At 35.5% G+C, this 24,163-nt stretch overlaps 3 protein-coding genes and 1 long non-coding RNA gene across 11 annotated transcripts in view; 2 read left to right on the forward strand and 2 right to left on the reverse strand.

The window, feature by feature from the left end:
• Positions 1 to 23,817, reverse strand: part of LOC132194683 (leucine-rich repeat-containing protein 45-like) — a 43,700-nt gene extending 19,883 nt beyond the window's left edge. Inside the window, exons 1-13 of one of the 2 annotated variants that reach the window (XM_059616121.1) lie at positions 23,635 to 23,817; positions 23,475 to 23,568; positions 23,039 to 23,308; positions 22,804 to 22,982; positions 22,624 to 22,752; positions 22,307 to 22,478; positions 22,104 to 22,254; positions 21,707 to 21,884; positions 21,431 to 21,654; positions 21,220 to 21,372; positions 20,951 to 21,156; positions 20,771 to 20,886; positions 19,978 to 20,610 (exon numbers count right to left, since the gene is read on the reverse strand). In XM_059616121.1, coding sequence (XP_059472104.1) covers positions 20,793 to 20,886; positions 20,951 to 21,156; positions 21,220 to 21,372; positions 21,431 to 21,654; positions 21,707 to 21,884; positions 22,104 to 22,254; positions 22,307 to 22,478; positions 22,624 to 22,752; positions 22,804 to 22,982; positions 23,039 to 23,308; positions 23,475 to 23,568; positions 23,635 to 23,671 — 1,887 coding nt within the window. In that variant the 5' untranslated portion in view covers positions 23,672 to 23,817 and the 3' untranslated portion in view covers positions 19,978 to 20,610; positions 20,771 to 20,792. Of the gene's footprint in view, positions 1 to 19,977; positions 20,611 to 20,770; positions 20,887 to 20,950; positions 21,157 to 21,219; positions 21,373 to 21,430; positions 21,655 to 21,706; positions 21,885 to 22,103; positions 22,255 to 22,306; positions 22,479 to 22,623; positions 22,753 to 22,803; positions 22,983 to 23,038; positions 23,309 to 23,474; positions 23,569 to 23,634 lie in introns of those variants that run through there. The other variant, XM_059616120.1, reaches the window with a different exon arrangement.
• On the forward strand, positions 5,998 to 9,535 carry LOC132194756 (serine/arginine repetitive matrix protein 5-like). 4 transcript variants are annotated; one of them, XM_059616238.1, is made up of 11 exons: positions 5,999 to 6,326; positions 6,490 to 6,528; positions 6,579 to 6,792; positions 6,855 to 7,091; positions 7,161 to 7,340; positions 7,392 to 8,234; positions 8,292 to 8,372; positions 8,425 to 8,628; positions 8,752 to 8,832; positions 8,886 to 8,972; positions 9,027 to 9,535. In XM_059616238.1, exons 3-11 carry the CDS (start codon positions 6,666 to 6,668, stop codon positions 9,134 to 9,136), a joined length of 1,950 nt encoding a protein of 649 aa, XP_059472221.1. In that variant the 5' UTR covers positions 5,999 to 6,326; positions 6,490 to 6,528; positions 6,579 to 6,665; the 3' UTR covers positions 9,137 to 9,535. The 4 variants fall into 4 exon arrangements, with proteins under 4 accessions (XP_059472223.1, XP_059472221.1, XP_059472222.1 ...); XM_059616239.1 differs by lacking the exon at positions 6,490 to 6,528 and having other exon boundaries at positions 6,000 to 6,145; positions 6,244 to 6,326; XM_059616240.1 differs by lacking the exon at positions 6,490 to 6,528 and having other exon boundaries at positions 5,998 to 6,326; positions 7,161 to 7,295.
• Positions 9,294 to 11,008, reverse strand: LOC132194757 (putative nuclease HARBI1). 3 transcript variants are annotated; one of them, XM_059616243.1, is made up of 7 exons: positions 10,990 to 11,008; positions 10,764 to 10,918; positions 10,463 to 10,677; positions 10,129 to 10,394; positions 9,901 to 10,048; positions 9,612 to 9,852; positions 9,294 to 9,544 (listed from the first exon to the last, which is right to left on the reverse strand). In XM_059616243.1, the coding sequence occupies exons 2-7, from the start codon at positions 10,862 to 10,864 to the stop codon at positions 9,400 to 9,402; spliced, it is 1,116 nt and encodes a 371-aa protein (XP_059472226.1). In that variant the 5' UTR covers positions 10,865 to 10,918; positions 10,990 to 11,008; the 3' UTR covers positions 9,294 to 9,399. The 3 variants fall into 3 exon arrangements, with proteins under 3 accessions (XP_059472226.1, XP_059472225.1, XP_059472227.1); XM_059616242.1 differs by having other exon boundaries at positions 10,764 to 10,990; XM_059616244.1 differs by lacking the exon at positions 10,990 to 11,008 and having other exon boundaries at positions 10,772 to 10,900.
• Positions 10,989 to 11,880, forward strand: LOC132194759 (uncharacterized). 2 transcript variants are annotated; one of them, XR_009441579.1, is made up of 3 exons: positions 10,989 to 11,125; positions 11,426 to 11,594; positions 11,658 to 11,880. It is a non-coding gene; the product is annotated as an uncharacterized LOC132194759 (long non-coding RNA). The 2 variants fall into 2 exon arrangements; XR_009441580.1 differs by lacking the exon at positions 10,989 to 11,125 and adding an exon at positions 11,150 to 11,355.
• Positions 23,818 to 24,163: the final 346 nt, after the last annotated feature.

A 24,163-nucleotide genomic window follows, 5' to 3' on the forward strand; every position in this document is an offset into this window, starting at 1 on the left:
TTTCTGATAAATTTTTTGAAATGAAATGAAATCGATTCGGAGAAACTTCAACTGACGTACAGTTTTCGTTCCAGAATTCGATTGGGTTGAAAAGTTTTGAGAATTTCTCCGCAGTTATTATGTATTTTTTTTCCAGAAAAAAAAAAATAAAAATGGTGACACCCGCTGATTTACTGCTCTTTGACATGCACCGTGTTCGTCCCTTCGGAGAATTTTTCGTGTATAATGTTGACAATTATTATATAGGCGCGCTCTACATTTTGCAGAGTAGATTCGGCGTGTATTTTTTAATGTGTGGCTGTCAACTTTTTCTGACTTATGTTTCACGGAAGCGCGCAACATTAATTTCCAACTCACACAAACGCGTTGCATGCGTTTTTCCGAAAAAATATTAATATTGTGTTTCTTTCTCTCCGCTTAATAGCGGAAATTCACTGGAATCGGTCGGCGAAGTTTATGAGGCATGAATTGTGAAACTCTTTTTCCAGGTAATTGAAAAGCCAGCTCAGCGGTGAAATTTCAGTTTTCCTTGGCAACGGCGCGCACGTCCGCGCCTCAAGCAATTTCCAGCTTTGAAATTTATATTTAAAATGGTGAGAAGCACGATTTTGATAAAAATAAGTAAGTTTTCCTTCTCTGGTTATCAGAAAAACTCATTGATTAAATTTAGAAGAAACGAGATTGACATAAAAGAGTTAAATGAAATTATATGATGCATTTAATTGTATATCAAAATTAGTGCAAGACTTTGTCTCAGCCTGACCCGAAAAAAAGTAAAATTTTTATTTACGAGTACAATTTTCAGATTAATCTCTCAAACCAATATCAATTTTTAATTTTACGACGGGAGAAGAGAAAATTTTAAAAAAACTCACTGCTGTTTTGGTGAAATGGTGCCGCTCTTTGTTATCAGCTCGTGGAGGATTTTTGAAAATTCTGCTCCATGGGTCGCACTGCGTTCTGAGAAAAGCGATCGACACACCGCGAGCACGTGCGTTTACCTGCTGACAATGAAAATCGATGCACACTGATTGTGGAGCGACCGCGCGTCCGCACTCACTCGCAGGTAGCAATAAAGTAGTGAATTGTGAAAACCGTGGCCGCGGCGGCGCCGCCGCCAGAGCCCTCTGCTGGCTCGGCCGGCCGCTCAGCAAACAGCATTATCGGCCGCCGCTTCTCGGAACTGCAATAAACGAGTTCTCTCTGAGTGTTTTCAGGAATCCTCTTCTCTCCGCGAAGCTCTAATAGAAAACCGACCCGGCATTATTACATATACGTTTAAGCCTTTTCACTCGCCCGGTGCCCGTCTGCCCTTCAGCACGAATCGAGGACATAGTTTTTTGTTAATTGAGCCGCCCAGTGCGGTGTGATTTCCAATTTTTCTTGTCCGACAGTTTTTCGTTTTCACAGGGACACACCTGTGTTTGCCAAAAATAATAAAAAGATTTATAAAAACATTATAACTTTCAAACGGTAATTTATTATAATATTTAATTATAGTTTTAAATTTTTTCAATTACTTCATGTAAATTTTAAGTTTAATTTTATTTGAATTAATATTTTATTTTATTATTTAATATTAATTTAAGTTATTTTAGAATCTGTAACTTGATTATATTATATTTTATTTAAGATCGCATTTAATAAAATATTAATTATAAAATTTCTAATCAATTTATTTTCATATTTTGTTAATTATTTATTATTAAAAAATGAAAGTTTTTAATATAATATATGGTTTAGAGTTATTGTCAGGTAATTAAACTTCATTTATTGTAAATTATTACTTTGATTAATTAATAATTAATTAATTTTGTTATAAACTGGTAGTTAATTTGATCCATTTGATCATTTCATAAAAGTGAACAAATATATAATAAATTATTACATGATCTGTAAATCTGTATATGTTTAATTTTACAAGAACGCGTATTTAGCATAATGAGTGGCAAAATAGAAATTCAAGAAAATTATTTACATAAAAAAGCTTTAAAATTTCTTCATGTTTACATACGTTTTTAAGAGTTGCCTTTCACTGAAGAAGATAATGTTTCAGATAAATAGTTTATGTTAACAACTTTTTTTCTGAAACACATAAATGTGCTAAATTATATAAATTATAGCAATTTCTGCTTATCTACCAAAATCTATCATTCTGCTTTTACAATATAATGTAAAATATCTTTCATTTAAAGTTGAATATTTATTTCGCAAATAACTTGATTAAATATAAAGATTTTGTGTTAACATGTTATGTACTTCAACACAAACTTGAAGTAAGATAGTATATGTTTTATATTCAATTATTTTTCGAAATTATTCAAAAACTTATTCAAAAGCAATTTTTGTCACCAAATATTATGAAAAAATTCCTGAACGATCATCGAAACGCAAAAGAATGAAAATGCGCATATTTTCTGTATATTGTGCCTGCCAGTAAAAAGTTTATTTCCAGGAATCATAAAATAAAAGTGTGGCGAAACGCTGGAGATTAAATAATTAAAATGCAATTTCCAGGATTAAGCTGTTTATCCAGCGCCGCACAATAAAAAATAATGGTCGTCGCTTTCGACACATTTTTTGAGGCGGAATTTTCAGAAACGCGCTGCATTCATGCTGGTGCATTTCTGACGATTTGTCGCCGCCCAGTGTTTTCCTTTTTAAAATAAACAGTTGCGTTCTCTTTCGCAGAAATGTTGCTTGTTTATTTTTTAAATGCGCACCCAATGAAAAATGTGTTAATCTGAATCCGCTTGATAAAATGTGTTGAAATTTTCACAATGCTTTCACGGAAAACTTCTTGGGAAATTAGATTAAACCGCATATATGCAAAATTGACTCCAATCAAATTAATTCAGAATTTAAATTTAAAACGGAAACAAAATTTTTGACACAGGGAGAGGAAGCAGAAAACCAAATGTATCTTTGAGGATATAAAATATTGAAGTTGTGTTTCAAAATATTTTTTTTTGACAAACATCAAAAATTTATTTTCTCAACTTTTTTGTTCCTGAAAGATAACAAGTACTATGGTAAAAAATTTGCAAAAAAATTCGCTTCCATTGTGAACTACGAGGGGAGAGGATGGTACTTGGAATACAAGAGCATGCAGGCAGTGCGGGAAAGCAAAAAAAACCGGAGCACATCCTCATACGTGCAATAAAAACACAAAAGATAAAATCAGTATGAGCAAATATATAAAAAAAACGCGCGCGATCTTTGTCTCGGAAAACAATAAAACTTCGTGATCCACGGATCTACAGAATGAACCTGCTTGGGAAAGAAAAGAGAGAGACGATGAGAGTCAAAGCCGTGTTCCAATCTGGGCACGTCCTCTGCCATGACCTCACATAAATTTTCAGAGGACACGGCATTCCGCAGAATAAAGGGAAGAGATAGTTCGAAGAAAGTTTGCTCAAAGAAAGAATGTCCACAAGAACAATGGCAATTCTATTAACTTTTAAACTTTTCAATAAATTTGAAGGATATAAAATAATATAATAATTACCATAAATAGGATTCAAAAGATATATTATTAGTATTTTGAGCACTAATTATTTAAATTCAATACAAGAATTATTATTATACATTTTTTATTGGAAATCTAGGATTTTTTAGAGTTAAAAAGACTTCGACTAAAATGAAAGAAAGTTTGAAGTCAAGTTTAAAAAAAATAATATTATCTCGTATTTCATTATATTCTTAAGAAAAAAAATTACTTTAAAAAAAAGCCCAATCAATTAAGCTCAAAATTTCACAGGGAGCATAAAATATGCAGTGAAAATCATGGCAAGGAAAATGAAAGGCTTGACCTTTTTGACCCAACAGGACCAGGATTTGACTCCAGAAAAACCAATCAAACTGCTCTGATTTCACGAACATTTTAAGCTTTCCATTTAATGTATTTCAAATGTTGTGGACCTGAAAAATGGTTATTTCTCCTACCAATTTTCTTAATTTAAAGTAAAAATTTAATTTAAGAAATACAAAAAGAGAGGAAATTAAAAGTTCCTGTTTAATTCCCGAAAGTGTCTGTGAACTGCAAGGTTTTTCCTCAGATTTATATTTGTCGTTTCAACACAACCGCAATTGTTTTGTACATTAATTTTCAAATTTTATTTAAACTTCCACAACCGGACGTGCGGTTGCACTTTACGCGCGCAAAACGGGAAGTTTCACGGAAGAGGACGGGAGCGCGAAACAGGCGCGGGCGTCGAAATCGGACAATTTTGCGGTGGTCAGCGCTTGTATATGTTGCAGGTGACAGTGGATATATAAATCGGAAATTCACGCCCGAGTGCGTCGCTGGTTAATTACACGGTGAAATTAATTTGGCCGCCGCGACATCCAGAGCCAGACACAAAAACGCGCGCGACGAACAAAATCACAGCGTGCGGCGTATTTTGATTGAGTGATGTCTGTCCGTGTCTGTCTGTCTCTCGCTTTATTTATAGATTTCCTAATGAAATAAATATGAATTACTTTGTGTTCAACGGGCTCGCTGGCAGACACGCTGCAGATTAATGATTTTCGTCGGGAGGGGTGCAGCTGCAGAGAGAAAAGGCTTTCCAGGAAAAAAGGTGAACATTTGTACACAACACGCGTTTATCATCTGACTCGCATCTTTTCATAAATAACTACAAATATAGCGGCTAGACAAGTGACCAAATTGATTACGGACAAAAAGGGTGGGTTCCCAATTGGAAAAATTAATGCGCCGCGCTTCGGAGAACCGAGCTTTTGTGTATGAAAAGCTTCATTAATCCTCTGGCGCGGCATGGCGCATCTCCAGAGACGAAAATCACCCAGCAAGAGCACTTTTGATCCGCTGACAATCCGCTGTGAGCCTTTTGATGTTGCCATTGATATTCTAATTGGCTATTCCTGGAAATCGGCGCCCGCCGCCTCGCTGATCACTGATATGCTTTGGCTCCGCAGGGAATTCGCACCCAATGTTCCGTGCAATCAATGTTTCAAATTGACTTTGACGAAATACTCAGCGTATCTATTTCCCATCATCAAATTATTGCAACACGACCACGTTTTAGTCCCACTGCAATAACATTGCATTTCTCAATTTATATTTTAAAGCACAATAACAATTTAACAATAAAATGAACTGTTCAAATAAAAATTGATTCGTGGAATCGGAAAGAAATTACGATAAGCTGTTTAATTGGTGTTTGGCCCGCAACCCAAATTCGAAAAAAAAATTAGCGAAAGAGGAAATTAATGAAAGGAAAAAAATCGATTCTTATTTGATTTGTTAATATGTTTTAAGTTTTTCCCTTTAATTATTTTAGATGTTTTGTAAATGAATTTCTATGTAATATATAATTTTTACTGATTAATTTTAATTAATAATAAAAAGTAGATTCACAACTATAAATAATTTTACTGATTTATATTAATTTTTATTTAATTTAAATTCGTAAATTTTATATAGCTTAACTTAATATTTCATGTTAATCTAATTAATTTAATTTTATGAAATTGGTATTTAATAACTTTAAATATAGAATATTTAATCCATATTAATCATTGGTAATTTTGAAAAATTATTAGTTTGCAAAGCGGCGGCCTTCAGGTGTGGACATGCTGGGAATTTTAATTACTACTTTAAAATAGAAAAAAGCAGTGGGCCAGCATAAGGAGAAATTTTTCGTTTCCCGCCGCGCAGGCGATCAAGATGGCCGCTCCCAGAGAGAGCCAATCAGAGACGGCCTCTCAATTCTTTGTTTTGATCATCGCGAGATCAAATGCGAGCTCATGCTTTCTGGGTGTTATTTCATTTTTTACATTTTTTAAATTAAAATTTAGTCCGATGAAATGTATTATCTCGAGTTAACGTCACGCTTGATGCGGCTGGGTGCAGGTTTAATATGAAATTTACCGTATTTGGCCGATATGAGATGAAGAACGCAACGCAAGTGCGATCCAAATCGATGAACGAAATACGAACACAGTCAAACTACATAAATAATCAGATAAGTCAAACTCATTGCTATTAAAATATTTAACCGTTTGTCCGCTGCCTGCCTTTCTGGTTTTATTTTTTTTTTAATTTCTTTCAAACGTTGGTTGCAGAGGTATGTCCGTATCAATTTTAAAGACTCTGCTGGCTGACAACTCTCAGCAAATTTAAGTAATTTTATTACATAATACTTTTTGGCATGGCCAGTAGGACTAGAAATCAATCATGTTTTATAAGAATATTTACTTTGTGTCATTTTTTAATTGCAGTGTCTCAAGAAGTCACGCCGCGCCGATTATTTTGGAATCGACAAGCCTCCCGAAATCCCGAGCCCGACAAGACCGTACCATGGGTGGGTCCAAATATCAGAGAAATGATTCTAGAAACGATTCTCGTGAAACGTTTCTCGAGAAAAGATTCTCGAGAAACGTTTCTCGAGAAACGTTTCTCGAGAAACGTTTCTAGAAATGATTCTCAAGAAACGATTCTCTGAAGCGGCTAATTCCGGCAAATAGCGAATTTGGTGTGCAGATTTTTTAAAAATAACCTTTCTAGTATATACCTTCATTGCAATTTTCAATTCAAAATTCAATAAATCGTTCAGGTGGCAGCACTGCGCTGGGTCCGAATTTGCTGCGAAATGAATGAAAAGAGGGGCGTGTCAGCAGAAGTTCTTTGATAAACAAGCAAAATGGGCTCGTCTGCTAAAAACAGCCATAAAGACCGACACAAAGAGGAAGAAAGACGGCGCCGCCGATTATCTTCGAGCAATGATGCGCCAAAGAAGAAAATTTACAAGTCTGCTAGTGCAAATGATGGTAAAGAAAAGAAAAATTTATTGCTGCCTGGAAATTATTAATTATGTTGTGCTACATTGTAGGCCGGTCAGGTTCTGGTACGGCATATTCAGTCAAAGAACTGGAGGTGCTGATAACGAATTATAGTGACCACAGGTCCCTACTAGACTGCAACATCAAGACACCTTCTGCTGTCCAGAAAAGAAGCATGAAATGGGACGAGATAGCTTCCAAAGTGACAAGAATCTCGGGCAACGTAAGAACAGCAAGCAGTCTCCAGAATAAACTTTTCAAATTGAAAAGTGAGATGAAAGTGGAGGGTAAACATTATTATTATTATACTTGCTGTTATTACATAAAATATTTACTAATTATTTATTGTCCTTTAGAGAGCCACCGAGAAAAACTTACAAATCGAACTGGTGGAGGAAACTCAGAAGAGGTTGAAAAAAAGGTTGAAGAGCGATGTGGAAAGCTGTTGGACCGGGGGTTAAGGCTCTTGCTACTGCCTTTGATAAAACCTTGTCAGTATAAAGGCGCAAGAAATACATGTGATACTAGTGTTCCTTGTAAAGATTGAAACAATATATTATAATGTTACTCATTTAACTATTTCACAGCCACCTTCATGAAAGCAAAATCTGTTTCCAAAACAAAATCATCAAGCGGCCAGGGAAAAAGCTGTTTGACTCAACGAACAAGGAAGATTTCTGCATCAAGTAGCAAAAGCGAATCAACCTCCAGCCTCTGTTCGACCTGCAGCCACCGTTCGACCTGCAGCCACCGTTCGACCTACAGGCCTCGTTCGAACTCCAAGCGGCGCTCAACCTCGAGGCCTCGTTCGACATCCAAGCGGCGCTCTACCTCAAGGCCTCGTTCGACCTACAGGCCTCGTTCGAACTCCAAGCGGCGCTCAACCTCGAGGCCTCGTTCGACATCCAAGCGGCGCTCTACCTCAAGGCCTCGTTCGACCTACAGGCCTCGTTCGAACTCCAAGCGGCGCTCAACCTCGAGGCCTCGTTCGACATCCAAGCGGCGCTCTACCTCAAGGCCTCGTTCGACCAACAGGTGGCGCTCAAACTCCAGGCCTCGTTCGACCAACAGGTGGCGCTCAAACTCCAGGCCTCGTTCGACCTCGAGGTGGCGCTCGACTTCCAGCGCACGGCGGCGGACAACCTCGGGCCGATCTACCAGCACACGCCGACAGTCGCCCTATGGGTGTTCTTCACACTCCCGCCGCCGTTCACCATCGCCTTCAACCTCTTCGACGTCACATAGGCTTGCCATCTCAGGAACACTTAGTCAAAGTGGATCGAATTCAAGGTGGAGCTCATCGTCAGGAAGGCCTAAATCCAGAAGTGGCTCAATCTCGCGGAGTGTTTACAAAGAGAGCCCTGATGAAGTCTTTTTGGATGAGCTATCACAAGGCTATAATAAAAGTATGCAAAAACTCAACTTGGAAGGTAATTAATGATTGGCGTAATTTTATAATGTTATTAAAAAAACCTTTTGTCTACTAGCTACTAATGGTAGAAGTGCCAGTCAGTATGAGTATGACGAGTATGGTCGAAAATCACCAACACCACCATTAATGAGTCCAGGTAGTAAAAAAATCAATTGCTTTTATAATAATTAATGTCAAACACATTTTAGGTTCTCCCCCAACAAATTTTGACCTGAACAAACCGAGCACTTCACGCACATCCGAGAAATCTCGACTAGTTGAAAAAATGAGGTACGACTCTTACTGTCGATATGTTCCTAAATCGACAGCATTGCCTCTACTAGACAACCCTCATACAACGAGAACGAGCTCATACGAATCGGAAACTGAGCGCTTATTATATGCCACAGAAGGTAGATATATTATTGTGGATTCCTAAATTAAATACATGATATGATGCATTTAGTTTGAAGAAAATGTTTACTGGGTTCAAATTGAGATGGAAATTAATATACTGAGCACGATTTTATTTTTAGATCAGGCAGCACCTCAGGCAGCTGGAGAAAAAGAGTTGCAAAAATTATCTACTATCCCATTTTTGGAATTGAGTAGAGAAGGTTAGCAATTGATATATGTATTCAATAATTATAGAGAAATTTTTTAATTTTAGATAACGCTGCTATCATAAATGAAGGGAGTGACCTTTCAAGGGGCAAGGACCTTGATAATGCTTATGTACCAAATCGCCATTCTGGAGGTATGGAACCATATATGAAAGTTTTCAAGTTGCTAATTTTAGCTTTTTTTTCAGAATTTAAAGAGTTTAATAAAAGCTACTTGCTTGAGGCTGACGTTATGGAAATTAATATGGCACTTATGCGAGGCAATAAGGTTTTCATCAACCCACGTGCTAACCAGTGATCTCGTCGTTTATATTGCTGTGACTACTTTAAGTTAGAGAAGTACTAGAAAGAGGTACTTGAAGGGATAAAAATTTTATTTACAAAATGTATTTTATGCAACTGGCAGCTCCAATGTGCTAAGCCAGTTGCATACGTTTCCATGACTTTTATCAAAGTTGAATAAATAATGGCTGATGGACTGAAATTTTCAAAATTTATTTATATTTTGTACATTTTTTATGTCATGTAGTGGTTTTATAAATTGAATGTGAGCAGGGGCACTTAGTGCATTCCGTCGATTAGACTTTGCCTAAAACTAATACCATCCTCATCATCAGATGTTTCACTATTACTCTCTGAATCAGAATTTTCAACCTCAGAGTCACTACTGTCATCAGTCTCTTCGTTGTTTTTGCCATATTCATCACTAAATTAAATAAAAATAAATATTATAAGAACTTGTCTTACAAATTATATGTAAAATATCATCTTACAACTGTCTGATATTATGAAGCATACATGCTACAACAGCAATTTTGGAGACCTTTTCGGGACTATAACACAAAGTCCCACCAGTGTTGTGCATGGCCCTAAATTTTTGCTTGACACCTCCAATAGCTTGCTCGACTACAATACGCATTTTCGTTAACGACTCGTTGAATGAACTTTCCCTGGGATTAGAGGGTTGGCGGAGAGGCGAGACCAGTAGTTTACTTGTAGCATAGCCTTTGTCACCTAATATATACCATTACAATTACAATATTACTAATACAGCTCACATGCCTATGACATAAAAAGACCATTTTCGGTCCTCAGCAGCTGCCTCTAGTCTGTCAAACAAGCCACTTGTCTTAAAAACAAATGAATCATGATTCCCTCCAGGATTTCTGGCACATACATCCAAAATTCTTTGGTCATGCCCAGAGGTGATCTGAAGAGGAGATAAATAATAGTTGAAATTTCCACCAGTGTAAAATATTTTTTGTTGTTTCCTCAATTATCTCTCCCTACTTGAATATTCATTGAAGTCTTCTTTCCTCCTTTTGAATAATAGCAATCTCCATCTTCATTTGGCTTGATGATATACACATGAGTTCCGTCTACAGCGCCAATACATCCGAACAGACCTTTTTGTCCTCCTCGGTACTCGAAGGCACCTGATTGCTCATGCAACCACTCGTAGTCATCCAAGGGAAACCGAATTATTTCATGGACATGGCGTAACATAGCATCCAAAAATCTTTCAAAATAATTAGATACCGATTGCTTTGAGCAACCTTTTAAAGAATGGCAAAAAGATAAAATAAGAAACGATTAATTTCAATTTTATTTCTCTCGGTTTTACCGTAAGCATCACCCACCACATCTTGGAAGCTTCCACTGGTTAGGATACGAAGGCAAACACACACCCTTTGTTCCAGATTAAGGGCGAAATTTGTGTTTCGTTTTGGACGCAGGTCATCTTTAACTAAACTGGCTATATACCGCAATTTGGCTCGGCCGAAGCGCAAATTTTTTATCAACTTCCTTTCAGGTAATTTACAAATATCCAGCCGTGGTCTGAAATATAAATGTAAAAATGCTCGTAAATTTTTACTCGACACTCAAATGTGATATTTTCAGAATTATATATTTCCAACACATACAAATATACTTTTTCACTGTCCGACGGTGCATCTGAACTGTCGAAATATTTTTGGGTGCCTGAACTGCTTGAAACATTTGACTCCGAGTCAGAGGTTGCCATTTTAAAAAAAAAAATATTTTCCCTTGTTCATATAATTCTGCACGCACGCTTCACCTTCGAATAAAAAGCAAAAAACAAAATAACATCAATAACAATTATGCGTAAAGAAAAAACATAAGCCACACCCCTCTCCCTTTCATTCAAGCAGCTGACAGCTCTATCACAGCTCCTTGAACTCCTTGAGCCACAGCAGCTAGCGCAGTTCTGCCACCTGAGCTGAGCTATTATTAAAAGCGATTTAATTGAATTGACAATTGCAAGGTTTGAAATTAATTTCTTTCATAAATCTGCCCGCCAAATTCGCTGTTTGCCGGAATTAGCCGCTTTAAAGAATCGTTTCTTGAGAATCATTTCTAGAAACGTTTCTCGAGAAACGTTTCTCGAGAAACGTTTCTCGAGAATCTTTTCTCGAGAAACGTTTCTCAAGAATCGTTTCTAGAATCGTTTCTCTGATATTTGGACCCACCCCATGTCTCATCTGCATTTCATAGGTTTGAGCCTTTTCAAATCTGTGGCAGCTTGTTATAATCAATAATTTTAACAATATCTGAATTTTTTCAGTAATAAAGTTTTTGATAACCAAGTTATCACAAAACAAACTGGTTCCTGGTTGAGGACATTGCTAAACCGGTGGAGGTGGAGGCGCTGCGCGACGGCTTCGAGGCACTCTTCCAGACCACAAATTATGACAAGATTTCAGGATTTCAGTCTCCTTCAGAATATGAAAAAGGTTAAATTTCAAATATAAATCTTGTGTAACATTAAATCTTAAAAAATAAATTTTTCATTACAGAATCCTCAATTGTCAACCCAACCCAAGGAACTAATCTGATTTTTTAAACCCAAAGAGGAAGTTGCAGCCTTAATTTTATGGAAATTATCTGGTGCACTTGGTCATCGAAACTTACTGAAAATATTTTGGCCTATTCACTAATTAAATTGTATGTTTTTGTGTATTGAAATAAAAATTTGGTAATATGTTATATTTAAAATTCAAATTATTTTTTCAAATTCAGATGTCTCAGGATGAATTTGTCTCCAGATCTTGTCTTCAAAAGGATAATGGGATATGGGATTTCTAGATTTTATCATAAATTAATATGGATAATTCAGTTTTAGAAGATTAAGAAGTGGAACAATTTATATAAAAATAAAATTTAAAAATCATAATTTGTACCGCAAAAAATTTTTAAAAAAAGAAGGCATTCCTACTGAGATTTAATATTTTTGATTATTGAACTTCACTCATTTAAATTAAAACAGAGGGTATAGTAGTTCCCATTCAATTACAATTTAATAACAAAAAGGTTCCCCAAATTTTGGACGAGAAGAAGGTCGATAGATGAATTTTTCCCGAAAATTATGATACTTAACCCACAAGTTATTACAATTATTTACATTAAGTCAATTAATATTGAACGTAATTTAAAAAAGACGCTGATTTTTATTATTTTGATCAAACTGACTAGCAAACAAAAAGGTTTGTTGGGCAAAAGCTTGGCCGCCGAGACATGTTTTACGCTTGACCGAGTGACAAAAATCTGTCTCTTTTTGTTCTATTGTCCAACAAAGGGAAACAGATATTAAAAAAATATTTAACTTAGATGAAATTGATGCCTGCATTGCTTTATGATCACAAAAATGAGACTAATTAATTTTTAGCATGTTTTTTGCTATGGCCCGGGTTTGTTGGTGCGCTTTTTTCAAACAAAACGACAGCTGTGTGAGCATTGACGCATGTGCCACCTAAATGCAGTATTATGAAGTATCAATCAAAAACAACAACACATGATGGGAAGCATGATTAGCACAACAAAAGTCATTGTTTTGGTCAGATTTAAAGGTATGATTAATTGTTATCATGGGTTATTATTGTCGCAATGGAAAAACACGTGCATTCACCCAACTCAAATGTTTCGCGCCTCTCAGGGAGCGGCCATATTGTGGGTAATTGTGCGCAGCTAAATCTTATGCCGGCCCACTGGAAAAAAGGATAATAAATGATAACATTTAAGTATATTTAGATTATGCTATGTGGTTTCTCCACTTGTAAAATGTCAGTAAGGAGAATCAGTTTATCTCAAACAAGGTAATTCATTTTTTTCTTTCTTTCGCTGTTGCTGTAATTTCCAAAGCAGTCATACACAGTGGGTAAAGATAATTGCAATTATTATTATTACCAGGAATGCGCAGAACAATTAACCCCTAAGTAAGCATGGAGAGAGCGAATAATGATCTAGTTGTTGGTGCTGGAAATTCTTCCGAGCGAAGCAGCTTTGAAAAAAAAAAGGCAAATCATAATAATTGCAAAATTTGCCGAAAGGATTCAGCAGAAATTATTAAACACACAGACGGTTTCTCCCACGGGCTTTGAAAAAGGACCGCGCGACCGTTTTGACTGCGTTTTTTCTTCAGCTCAATTGTTTTCTAAAATTAGTTCTGACGTATTCGAGCAATTTTGGTTGTCGTGCCAAAATCGAGGCCAATTTTCTAATATAGCGGCATTTTCCGCAGAACGTGCTGCAATTTAAGAGCCATCAATCGCGCCGACGGTAACACAATTCCAGGACGCAGCAGATTGATTTAAAACCGGGAATCTGAATCTCTACTTAAAAATTAAGTGCAGAAATTTAATCCCTCTGAAATAAAATAAAAAGTATATGTTTCCAAAATTTATAACGTTGTAAAAAAGTAGGACCGTTATAGACTTTTATTCCAAGCACACATTCACACAAAGTATGCTTTTTATGTTTTATTTGGAGTGTGAAAGGATTATTAAGTTTTAATTTTATATCATTTTTGTAACTCTCCATGAAGGAGATTTCCGCGAACCAGAGAGAATAGAAGCTGCTCTACAAAACATTAATTCGCCGTTTCCAAGTAGCTCTCTCACAGCATTATGCAAATGAGCTTTTTGTTGGAATACAAAATAAAAAATTGTTGCGATATATAATGGCACAAACATCAAATCTGCGCCGTGAAAAATGGGCGATTCCAGGAATATATTTGAATATGGAAGTGGATCATCATCTGCCAAATCACTATTCACAGAAGAAGGTTTTATCATTTTTTTTTCTTTTGAACAAAGAATAGAAAAAAACGGTGGTGGCGAGAGCAGATTGGGATGTAGTAAAACAAAAGTCATGATTCTCTATGCGAACATATAATAATAACACATTTCGCACACGCACTCGCCTGCGAAGCTCTTTTCTAGGAAGCGGAGAGAAAGGGTGTTTGTGCCGTATTTTTTGAATGGGATCAGCGCCTACGAGCAACAATGCGTTCAAGCGGCGTGAACGAAATCGCGAAAGCGGATTAAGTACTTTTTCTAGAATCGAGTTCTTTTCCATCCCCCGAACTGTTTCAAATGCGCTGAGTGAATTCCAGGAATGGAAGAGAGAGATGTTTGCACCGTTGCTTTTGTCCTTCTTCCCTCTCTGAAAAGTGTGAAGTGCATTCGGCCGGGGATAAAACGCGGCGGGGGTCGCATGCATGGGTATTTTTGTCCCTTTTCAGACGCGTGTGCATATAGGCTGACGACCCTCCATAAAGGTGTTGCATCAACTTGGGACACGACTGCTTTTTAGTCCAATGAACGAACACACTCATGAGGAGGGTTGTTTTCTTCTCTAGACGTGTTATTTCAATGTTCGTGGAATTCACAAGCTCGCTTGAAAAGAGCAGTACGAATGAAGAAAAATAAAAACAGGGAGAAAAACAAATTTTTTTTTATTGCTAGAGGTTTTACACTTCCATTAGAAAACAATTTAATAATTTGTGGCTCAAATTTCAAAGAAGTGCCAATTTTTTTTAAATTTAAAATTACTTAAAATTAACATTGATCTCAATCAATGGGTATAGAAGCATTATTTACAGGTAATGGATTAAAATTGAAATTTCACTCAGATCGACTTTTAAAATTTGGTGGTTATTAATATATATAAAATTTCAATTGCTTCTAGTCATTATTAATTTATAAATTTGAAACTTGGTTATTATAATAGTTTATTAAACATTATTTAAAATCTAATTAATTAAAATATAAAATTTACTGAAATATTATAAATTAATTTTTAATGAAAACTTTTATATTGTAATCATAAAAATAACCTTTTATTATTGTTTTTATATTTTGTATTTTTGATCATAATTAATTGCCCTAATTGCCATTTTTAGAAGTTATAACTAAAAGCAAGAAATTTTATATTGATCTGATAAAAATAATGCCTAAAATACGCCATTTAATTTATTCACCATTATTCCCTCAAAATTTATGCTCTATAAAATATTTTAAATATTTTTTTTTGCTAATAGGTAATGAAACAAGTCATTTAATTTTAATAAATTACAATTTGTAGTTGATCAAAAAAAGAACTATGCAAACAGTTTATATGAAATTAATATTCAACTGGTAGAGAGGATTCAGCTTGAATATTTAAATCATGAATTCAAAGAAGGAAACAAGATAAAATTCAAAAGCAACAAAATTTTTTTCCTCCTTAAATAAACCTTTCACGTGAGTAGCTAGCAAAATAATTGCTCATGGGTATGCATAAAAAATTCTGCTCATACAATCCGCAGTCAATAAAATAAAACTCCAAACGTAAATTTCCACCCAAGAAAATGAAATATAAATAAATTGTTACGACTTTTGACGACAACTAAAGCATAACTGATTGCCTGCCGATTGAGATAAGTGAAAATTTGCATACGATTAAATTACCGTCGGCATTCATCAGCACAGTCAAATCTGCTTTTTATTGGCAACACGTGGCTCGCGCGATTGGTTTGGACGCTCGTAAAATTTCCTTGTGCAACAAAAGAAGAAGAAGAAGAAGCCGATTATACGCTGAAAGGAAATGCCATAATAATATCTCTCTTTTGAATAAAAACGTGCGCCGAGGAGAGGCTACTTGAGAAGCAGGCGACTTTCGGAGAGGCATGACTTTTCAGAGATAAAATATACTCTTGGTGATTTCATTCTGCACGGAGGTCGAATTAAAAGAAATGGGAAATCGTGAGATCCATTTCGCGACTTTCAATCGACCCTTTCAGCTAGCAATTGTATTCTCTGTGCATATATGACGAGAGAGCGATCTACATTTTTATTTGTGCTGCGATTACAAAGAAATTATATAAGTATGCGCCGGAGCGTAGAGCTTTTCGCTGGAAATTCTCCGTTTCCAATGCGGAATAATTTTCTTTCTCAGATTATTCTTGCATCACACACAGAACGTATATAAGAGAAAATCCATATGGACAAACAATGTCATTCAATCGAATAATAATTGGGAACGAGCACTTAGAATTCCGCTGATTGAACTTATTCCCAGAAAACAAATCTGCTTGGTGGAAAAAAAAACTGAGAACATTTCCAAGGACTGCAAATAAAGATATGCTTGGGTGTATTAATGGTTTTTCACAATCTTATTTCAACTGAATCAAAGTATAGATGCATGACGAGGAATATTAAACAAAAATGTTCAAAATTATGAAAAATTTATAGGACTTTAAATCTGTCCGAAAAGAAAGAATAGTTTGATCTGTAGACCGATTATTTAATAATAAAATTTATTTAATTAAGTTACTATTAAGAAATTTTTAACAAGTTTGAAATAAAATGGTAAAATTAGCTACGAATTAAAATAATGACCTAATAATTAAAAAGATAAATATTAATAACAATTAATTTACTGTTTATAATAAATTTTTTTTCTTTTAATTATGATTAATTTTACTTTAAACAACTGAAACAAGTAACTTTTAAAACTATTTGACCCAGCAAATGATGATACTTTTCTCTACCCAGTAAGATTTGAATTTAATAATTGACAATTTTTAATTGCAATTTTACAGTTTTTAATTGCAATTGTTCCTCTTAACCAAATTACACGCCACTTGACTTTATCAAGTGCAGCCGACGAAGCCACAGATGCTGCACGCCACATATATTTTATCGTGTTCATCAAGCGAGCGTCAAAAAGCTCTCTTTTTGCTGAATGACAAAATCACACTGCACTTGACTTTTATTCGGAACTCTCGACTCCGCCTGTTAAGTGGAAAAGTCGTCGTGGCGGAAGCGTTGACTTCCTCGATTCCCGTGAAATAGCGAAAGAAGCGGCGGCAAAGGGAAAATAAACATTTGCTCAGCGACTGTGTGTTTTAGCATCCACAGTCAACTAACCAGAGTTCTCCGAATTTTAAGGAACCGCACGTTTTCCGGAACAAACGGGTTTCATTTAAATATTATACTGTTGCATCGCATCAGTTTTGTGAATAATTTTTTTAAAACGTTTCTTTTATATTTGAAAATATAAAATGCTCTAAACATTCAAAGAATTATAATTCCTTATCATTTATTTTCATAATTTAATTATTTATTCTGTTAAGAAAATAATTATTTCAGATCAATATTTGTTCTCAATCAAAACAAATGAAGATTTGTTATTAGAAATACATATTATTTGTATTTTAGAATAAGAGCATAAAACGTGTTGGAAATATTTTAGTAAATTTTTGTAATTATGAAAAAATTCAATGAATCTTTAATTTTTCGATTTATTTTACCTGTCCTAATTAAATTATGACGCAGGTCGCAGGTTCAAGCAAGATATGTAATTAAAAATGTCATTTTTCTAACAATAATTATTTCATCATCATTTTTTTGTATGTAGATGACAATGGGTTCAGCATTGTTTTTTTGGAGTATTTTTTTCCAGGAAATTCGTTTACAATTAGATTTTTTCCATCAATGGAACACATCATGGCCAATTATTATTCATACGTATAGACAATGGACGCCAAAAATAGTGTACAATCATCAGCCAATAATATATTGAAAATTGGTGCCCATCATGAAAGCTCGGCGCAAAATAGTGACGCGGCTGGACAATGAATGTGATCGTTTCCATCACAGGTGCAGCGGCTTTTCTGGGAAGCAAAACAAAAAGGAGGAAATTAATTGCGCACCGCGCACTGCACCACACCGCATCGCGCTTCAAAATAAAATGCAGAGCGCCGCCCCTTCGGCGCATATGATATACATTGGGTGTGTGATTTCTAGGTACAATTAAAGCGTCCTTTCAGTAAAATTAAATGCGACTGATTGATCGTCGTTCGTCTTTTTTTTTCCACTGGGCGCGCAAGTCATGACTCGGCACGATCCGACTGATAGATTAAGAGAAAAAAGTCAATCCCAGGAAGCAAAACAAAGGTGTTATAATACAAGGAACGTGGTGTCATTAAAGCCGCGGCGGCGGCGGCCGAGGGGACACAAGTCAGCAGTTTCAGATTCGGAGAAGCGACCAACAGAGGGCTCGGAAACCTGAGCCCAGCAGCTTTGTCAGCCGAGAGCTGCTTTACTCGGAACTCGGTGGAAAAGCTAATTTGGGGTTGAAACGAGAGGTTTTCTGGGTAACGAGTCGAGATCGTCGTTTTTGCCCCCTTCAATTTTCGGCTTGATTAAGCACACTGTTGGCATGAGAGAGAAGAACGGAGATGACACTAACCAACAAGTCAAGAAGAAACAGATTGATAGCGTTTATTTTTTTACTTATATAGAATGTAAAATTATTCAACTATAAGAGAAAAAAAATCCAATTCGTCTCATCAAATTATTTTGGAAAACGATTTTAAAAGTTTTTTATTATTTCCACTGGGAATTTTTAAGATATTAAGAAAAAAAAGCAGTATTATTTTTAACTTAAACCACGCTATTTTTCAATTTTGCAGATTTTTGTATTTTTCATTTTCATGAACTAAAAAAGCCGTTTAATTTTTGAATAAAAAATTTTAAAACCAAGAAAAGCTTGTTCTCTTCACTTCCATTAATGGAACACAAACGGTTAAAGTTAGAGTTTTTAAAATATAATTAAAAAAATATTTTCTGAATATTTTTTATAATATATGTGAGCATTTCTAAGTGATTCTATAAAAGAAAACTCCAAATGAATAACTTGTTATTATGTTGAATTAATAATCAAGATAATCAATTTCTTGAACAATTGAATTAAATCGGGCTCCTCTTTGAAAAGAGAAAAAAATGAAAGGAATTAAAATGACCCCCAAAAGAATGACGTACAGTCTGCTGTGGTAGTTTAAAAACTAAAAAAATCCCAATTTAGAGATCTATTTTTAATTCCACCCTCTTTAACATGAACAATAAAAACACTTTTATAGGTTTTTAAAGCACCAGGGTTATATTTGTTCCTTTATTTTTCTTTATGCGCAGCCATCAAGGAGCCCAGTTTCAATTTTATGAAATTAACCTTGGGAGTGTTAACATATAATTATATTGATTTCTTTTCAGACCATTTTTAGTCAAATGAATTTTATGGACGTTTGAATTGTTCAAAATGTATTGCAAAACCTATATATAATGACGTAAATTAACTGAGTGCAATAATAATTAAAATGTTTCCCTCCAATTTTATAAACCCACCAAAAAAGATATCCCAATCTGCGTGTGCCTGAATCATTAAATAGTTTATTTATTTGCTTAGCGTAAAATTGAAAAATACGCACGATCGTGAAAAATTGACGCACATTTGCTCGCAATGATAAGACTTTTTATGCTGCCTTTTATAGGCGCTGCATTTTGTGTGTGCACTGCTTTTGACGGGTAAATTGGTGCAATATTTTTGTTGGTAGCTAACCTGGCCGTCGCTTTCTGGGAAGTGTCGTTTATCAAATAACGCGCGCACAACTGATAACAATGCAATTAACTTTCAAAATCATTCTGTGCGCGCTTTCGCAAGACAAATTACCAAAAGGAATTTAAATTATTATAGCTTCGCGTACACATACGTGGAAGAAAATTGCACCCCTCTGATTACAGTTTCCGAGAGTTTTGATTGCACTATCTGGTAAAAATTTAAAAGTTTCAGGAAACTGAACTATCTTATCTTATAATTAAAAAAAGCGGTTAATTAAGTGAAAATATTGATTAAAAGGTTTTTTTATTCAAAAACTGCAGAATTACATTTTCAACCAAGCAGAATCAATGAATTTTGAGATTTATTTTAATTATTGGTTAAAATTTGAGTATATAAATGTGATGAAAAAATTCAAAAAAAGGGTTGTTGGAGGGAAAAAATAAGAACACAAAAGTAATTACTCAGATAAAATAGGTCGCGGTCGTTATAACTCTTTCAAAACAACGCCCGGAAACAAGCGCATTCAAAATTACTTCAACTTTATATTAAAGAAAATAAAACAATAACAATTCTAAGTAAGGATTTTGTGCAGTAATTGCGTTCAGAACTTTTTTGTCAGCAAAATAAAGGGCTGCACTGGACAAATGTTAAAATATCAGTTGGCTTTCTATGAATTAATTACAAGTTGATTATTTAACTCTTTGCTTTGCAACTTCACCGTCTCTCTGTGCACATTATTCCAGGTATTGAAACAATCTAACGCATATTTTTTTCTTCTTCTTTTCGTTTTGTGCGCAGCTGACAGTTTCATTAAGCTGCAGGCGGCGCCAACACACAACAGAAGATAATCCCTGGAAGTTTACGGAGCGCTTTTGTTATCGCATTATCGCGCGCCACAAACTTTTCCAGGAAAATAATTTACATTAGGTCGGCTTCCTAGGAATCCCGAATAACAAATGGTTTCTCACTGTTTAAGTCTCGAAAACCCCGCCCTCCCGTGTCTACGGTGTCAAGAGATAGCATTGTGAAGCAAACAAATTGAAAAATGATGTATCACTTCCCTGAAGACTTTCACAAAACACGTCCGCATATCTGCATAATAAAATTACATCTTTTAAAATAAAGATCCTTAAATGTTATGTTCGGCTCTCGTAAATATACTTGTTTTAAATTTAAAAGTTATTTTTATTTCTAAATATTCACTTTTTTTAATTTTCTTGTAATACAGATATAAAAAGACTAATCGTCCTACCTTTGCTGCAAAAAAAGATAAATCAGTGCTCGGAGGTTCCGACGGAAGCACCGACTTTGGCAATGTACTGGCTGACTGCCGAGCACAGAATTCCAGTCCTTTCAGCTTCACCAAATCTGCATTATATATTTAAATTAATTAATAAAATAATTTTTGTTAAACAAAGTTAAATATTTTTACCTCAAGTCTGCAAAGTGCTTTTCTTGGGTGGCCACGAGCTCGGCAAGCTGCTTGATCTGAGAATCTTTTTCATTTCTCAGGGAAGTAAGTTCAGATTGGATGGAAGAAATTTGGGATTTGAGGCTTTCGGCTTCCTCCCTTTGCCTCGCTGCATCTTCCAATTTTCTGTTCAAGATTTCATTCTTCTCTTGTTCTTTGGCCACAACCTAAATTATTACATTTTATTTTAAAATCTCAGCTTTTAAGTAATTTTAGTAAAATGTACAAACCTGTTTCAGTTCAGCAATGGTGACTTGACATTTTCCCAAATCGTCAGTTTTGGTTTGGAGAACTTTTTGCAACGAATCTAGGTGCGATTTGCACTTTTCTAAAGCCGACTTGAGTTCTGCCTTTTCAGATTTCCAAGATGCCATATTCTTTTCCTGGGTTTATTTTTAGAAGAGTTAATATAACAAAAACTTATTTTAATTTTTTTTTTACCTCTCGCTCTTGGAGTTGACTTTTCATGGCAGTGAGAGCCTCCAAGTGGGTTTGGTTTTGAGCTTGGCTGCGCTTCTCCATTTCTTCCCTCAAAGCGTCCAGTTTTTTCAACTTTTCCTCATAGCCTTTCTGCATTTTCTTGATTTCTTCCTCGGCATGCGCCTTCTCTTGCCTGGCGTTTTTAATTGCAGACATCGCCCTTTCCTCGGCAGCTTTGATCACATCTGCCATACAAAAAAAAATCATTTATTGGTAAATGAAGTATTGAAATCTTACCCTCGCACTTTGAGTTGTGCAACATCATGCCATCTTTGAGGTGAGAGTTTTCCAGTTGCAGTCCTTTTGTCTCCGCCTCTTGCTCTTGCATCTTCAATTTCAGATTGTGAATCAAATTCTGAGCACTCGTCAATTGATCTCTCAGAAGGTTCAACTGCTCTGCCAATTCTGTACGCTCCTAATTTTAAAGTTCATCAAAATAAATAATCTTAGTAATTAAATAAGTAAATAAATAAAGGAGATCGGGCTTTCCCTCGTTACGAAAATAGTTTTTAGTAAAAAACTAATGCCTTTTGAACTAAACAATTTTCACAGCGAGGAAAAGCCTGATCTCTCAATTTCCACTACCATCTCCTCCAGTGTCAATTTCATCAAAAAATTAATTGAAGTAATGTACCAATTCTCTATCTTCTTGAATTGACTTGTTCATCTCTTGAAGTGTCTCTATTTGCTCTTCTTTGTCCAGTACGAGGGACTCCATCGTGTCCAAGCGCCTTCTATTCACGTAAAGCTGCTCCTCCACCTTAATCATTTCATTCTTCTGCTCCCTGAGAATTATTTGGAATTAAAAACAATTTTTAAACCATGAAAAAATTATACTTGTTGAGGACATTCAGTTTTTGGCCCTGTTGCTGCAAAAGATATCTCACACCAGACGCTCTTTTTTCATCTCTCTTCTCAAGCTGAGAAGTGTGTCTGGTGAGAATATTGCAGCGAACCTCCCATTCCTGCGCGAGCTGAATCATATCAGCATTGTGTGAAGCAGCCATTTCTAAAAAAATGTATTATAAAACAGAAAATACTTTAAATGACAAATTGTAATTAAAAACTCACTGCTTTCAATAATTAAATTTATCCTTTGAGAGCAGAAGAAAATATTTAAATTTTGCCATAAAATGTGATTGAAAAATAATTACCAATTGCAAAAGTCAAATCTGAATTGAAAAGATTTCCATCCAGCTGGATGCAAGTCAAACGAGGCGAATCTTGGATGGCCTGAAGTAAAACTCGGCCTTCACCAGGACCCAATTGATTCCATCTCAGGTCTAAACAAACTTATAAATTTAAAAATAAAATAGTTTATTTGATATTTTCACCAATAGCTTTCAATGATTTGTTGGCTTTGATGGCACGGACCAAGTCTTCCGTGGACATTTCTGTCAAGCTATTGTTTCTCAGGTCAAGCTCTTGCAGACTTTGGTTGGCTCCGAGTGATTCACAAAAAATTGCAAATGCATCTTTGCCCTGGCCCAGGGAATTCCACTGCAGGAAAATCCTGAGAATATAATTTTATTTAAATAATCATGATTAATTATCATTAAAATAAGTTACCTTTCGAGACTGCTGGTCAGTCTCAGGTACTTTGCGAGCTGCAGGGCGGCGCCTGCCTGGAGGTTGTTGCTGCTCAGGTCCAGTTCCCTGACGGATTTGTTCTTCTCGACGCCGTTCATCAAGTCGGCAAATCCGCCCTGGGGAGGCATGCAGTTGGAAAAGTCCAGCTTGGACAGGGTCTGAGAGTTTGCGATGATCTTGGCAAGGATTTGGCATGTGATCACTGACATGGCACTGGTGTCGCCTTTCAGTGAAAGACATCCAGACACACTGAAATTATTTAATTACACATTTCAATCTTAACATGAAGTGAAACAGTTTTGATTTCAATGCACCATAAACGTATTTTATTTGTCTGTTATGCAGTTTAATTTTTAATGATACATAACTGAATAAGAAGAAAATTTATGTATTTTTAAATTAATTTTTAGCTTACTTGGCAACTTTTAGAGCTTTCTTGACACTCGGCTCTGGCTCAATGTTGAGCTGTTCACACAGATTCAGGTACTCCTCTCGTAAACACGCCATAGCTGGATGAATTAAGGTGATTTATTATGAAAAAGATGATCTTATTTACGTTGTAATTAAGCACTTACCTTCAAAGGTCTGTAAACAAATGCGTATTTTAATCATTCAATGCGTTGTGAGCAAATTGCAAGCCACCATTCCATAGGAAATGATGAATGAGCGGCAAAAATAAAAGCAAAGGGAACGCCACAGCTGGAAATCTCCCTTCGGACTTTGGAATTCCAATCTCCAAATTTTACCGCTCTGCACGTCTGAACACGTTTGATGTTGCAGTTGCAGAATGGAATGCAACAGAGCGTGTCGATTTGTGGAAAAGCTTCCGGCGATCGCCAGCAGATGGCAGTAAAGGACGGCGCTGCGAATGGAGGCGACGGAGCTCTTGCCTGCTCCTGCCTCCTTTGGAAAATGAAATAGACTCTTGCGCGGACGCAATCAATAATTAAATTAACAATTAAATTTAAATCTAATTTTCGCAACGAGCAACGAGAAATAAATCTTTTCTCAAGTGTAAGGTGTTTAAGCGTCTGGGAAACATTATTGTTTTAGCAAATAGAGTTTTAATTTTAAATTTTATAAAAAAAAATTGTTACAAATTTT

Source organism: Neocloeon triangulifer, unplaced genomic scaffold (assembly GCF_031216515.1).
Source record: "Neocloeon triangulifer isolate White Clay Creek 2 clone unplaced genomic scaffold, ASM3121651v1 ptg000008l, whole genome shotgun sequence".
Taxonomy (NCBI): Eukaryota; Metazoa; Arthropoda; class Insecta; order Ephemeroptera; family Baetidae; genus Neocloeon; species Neocloeon triangulifer.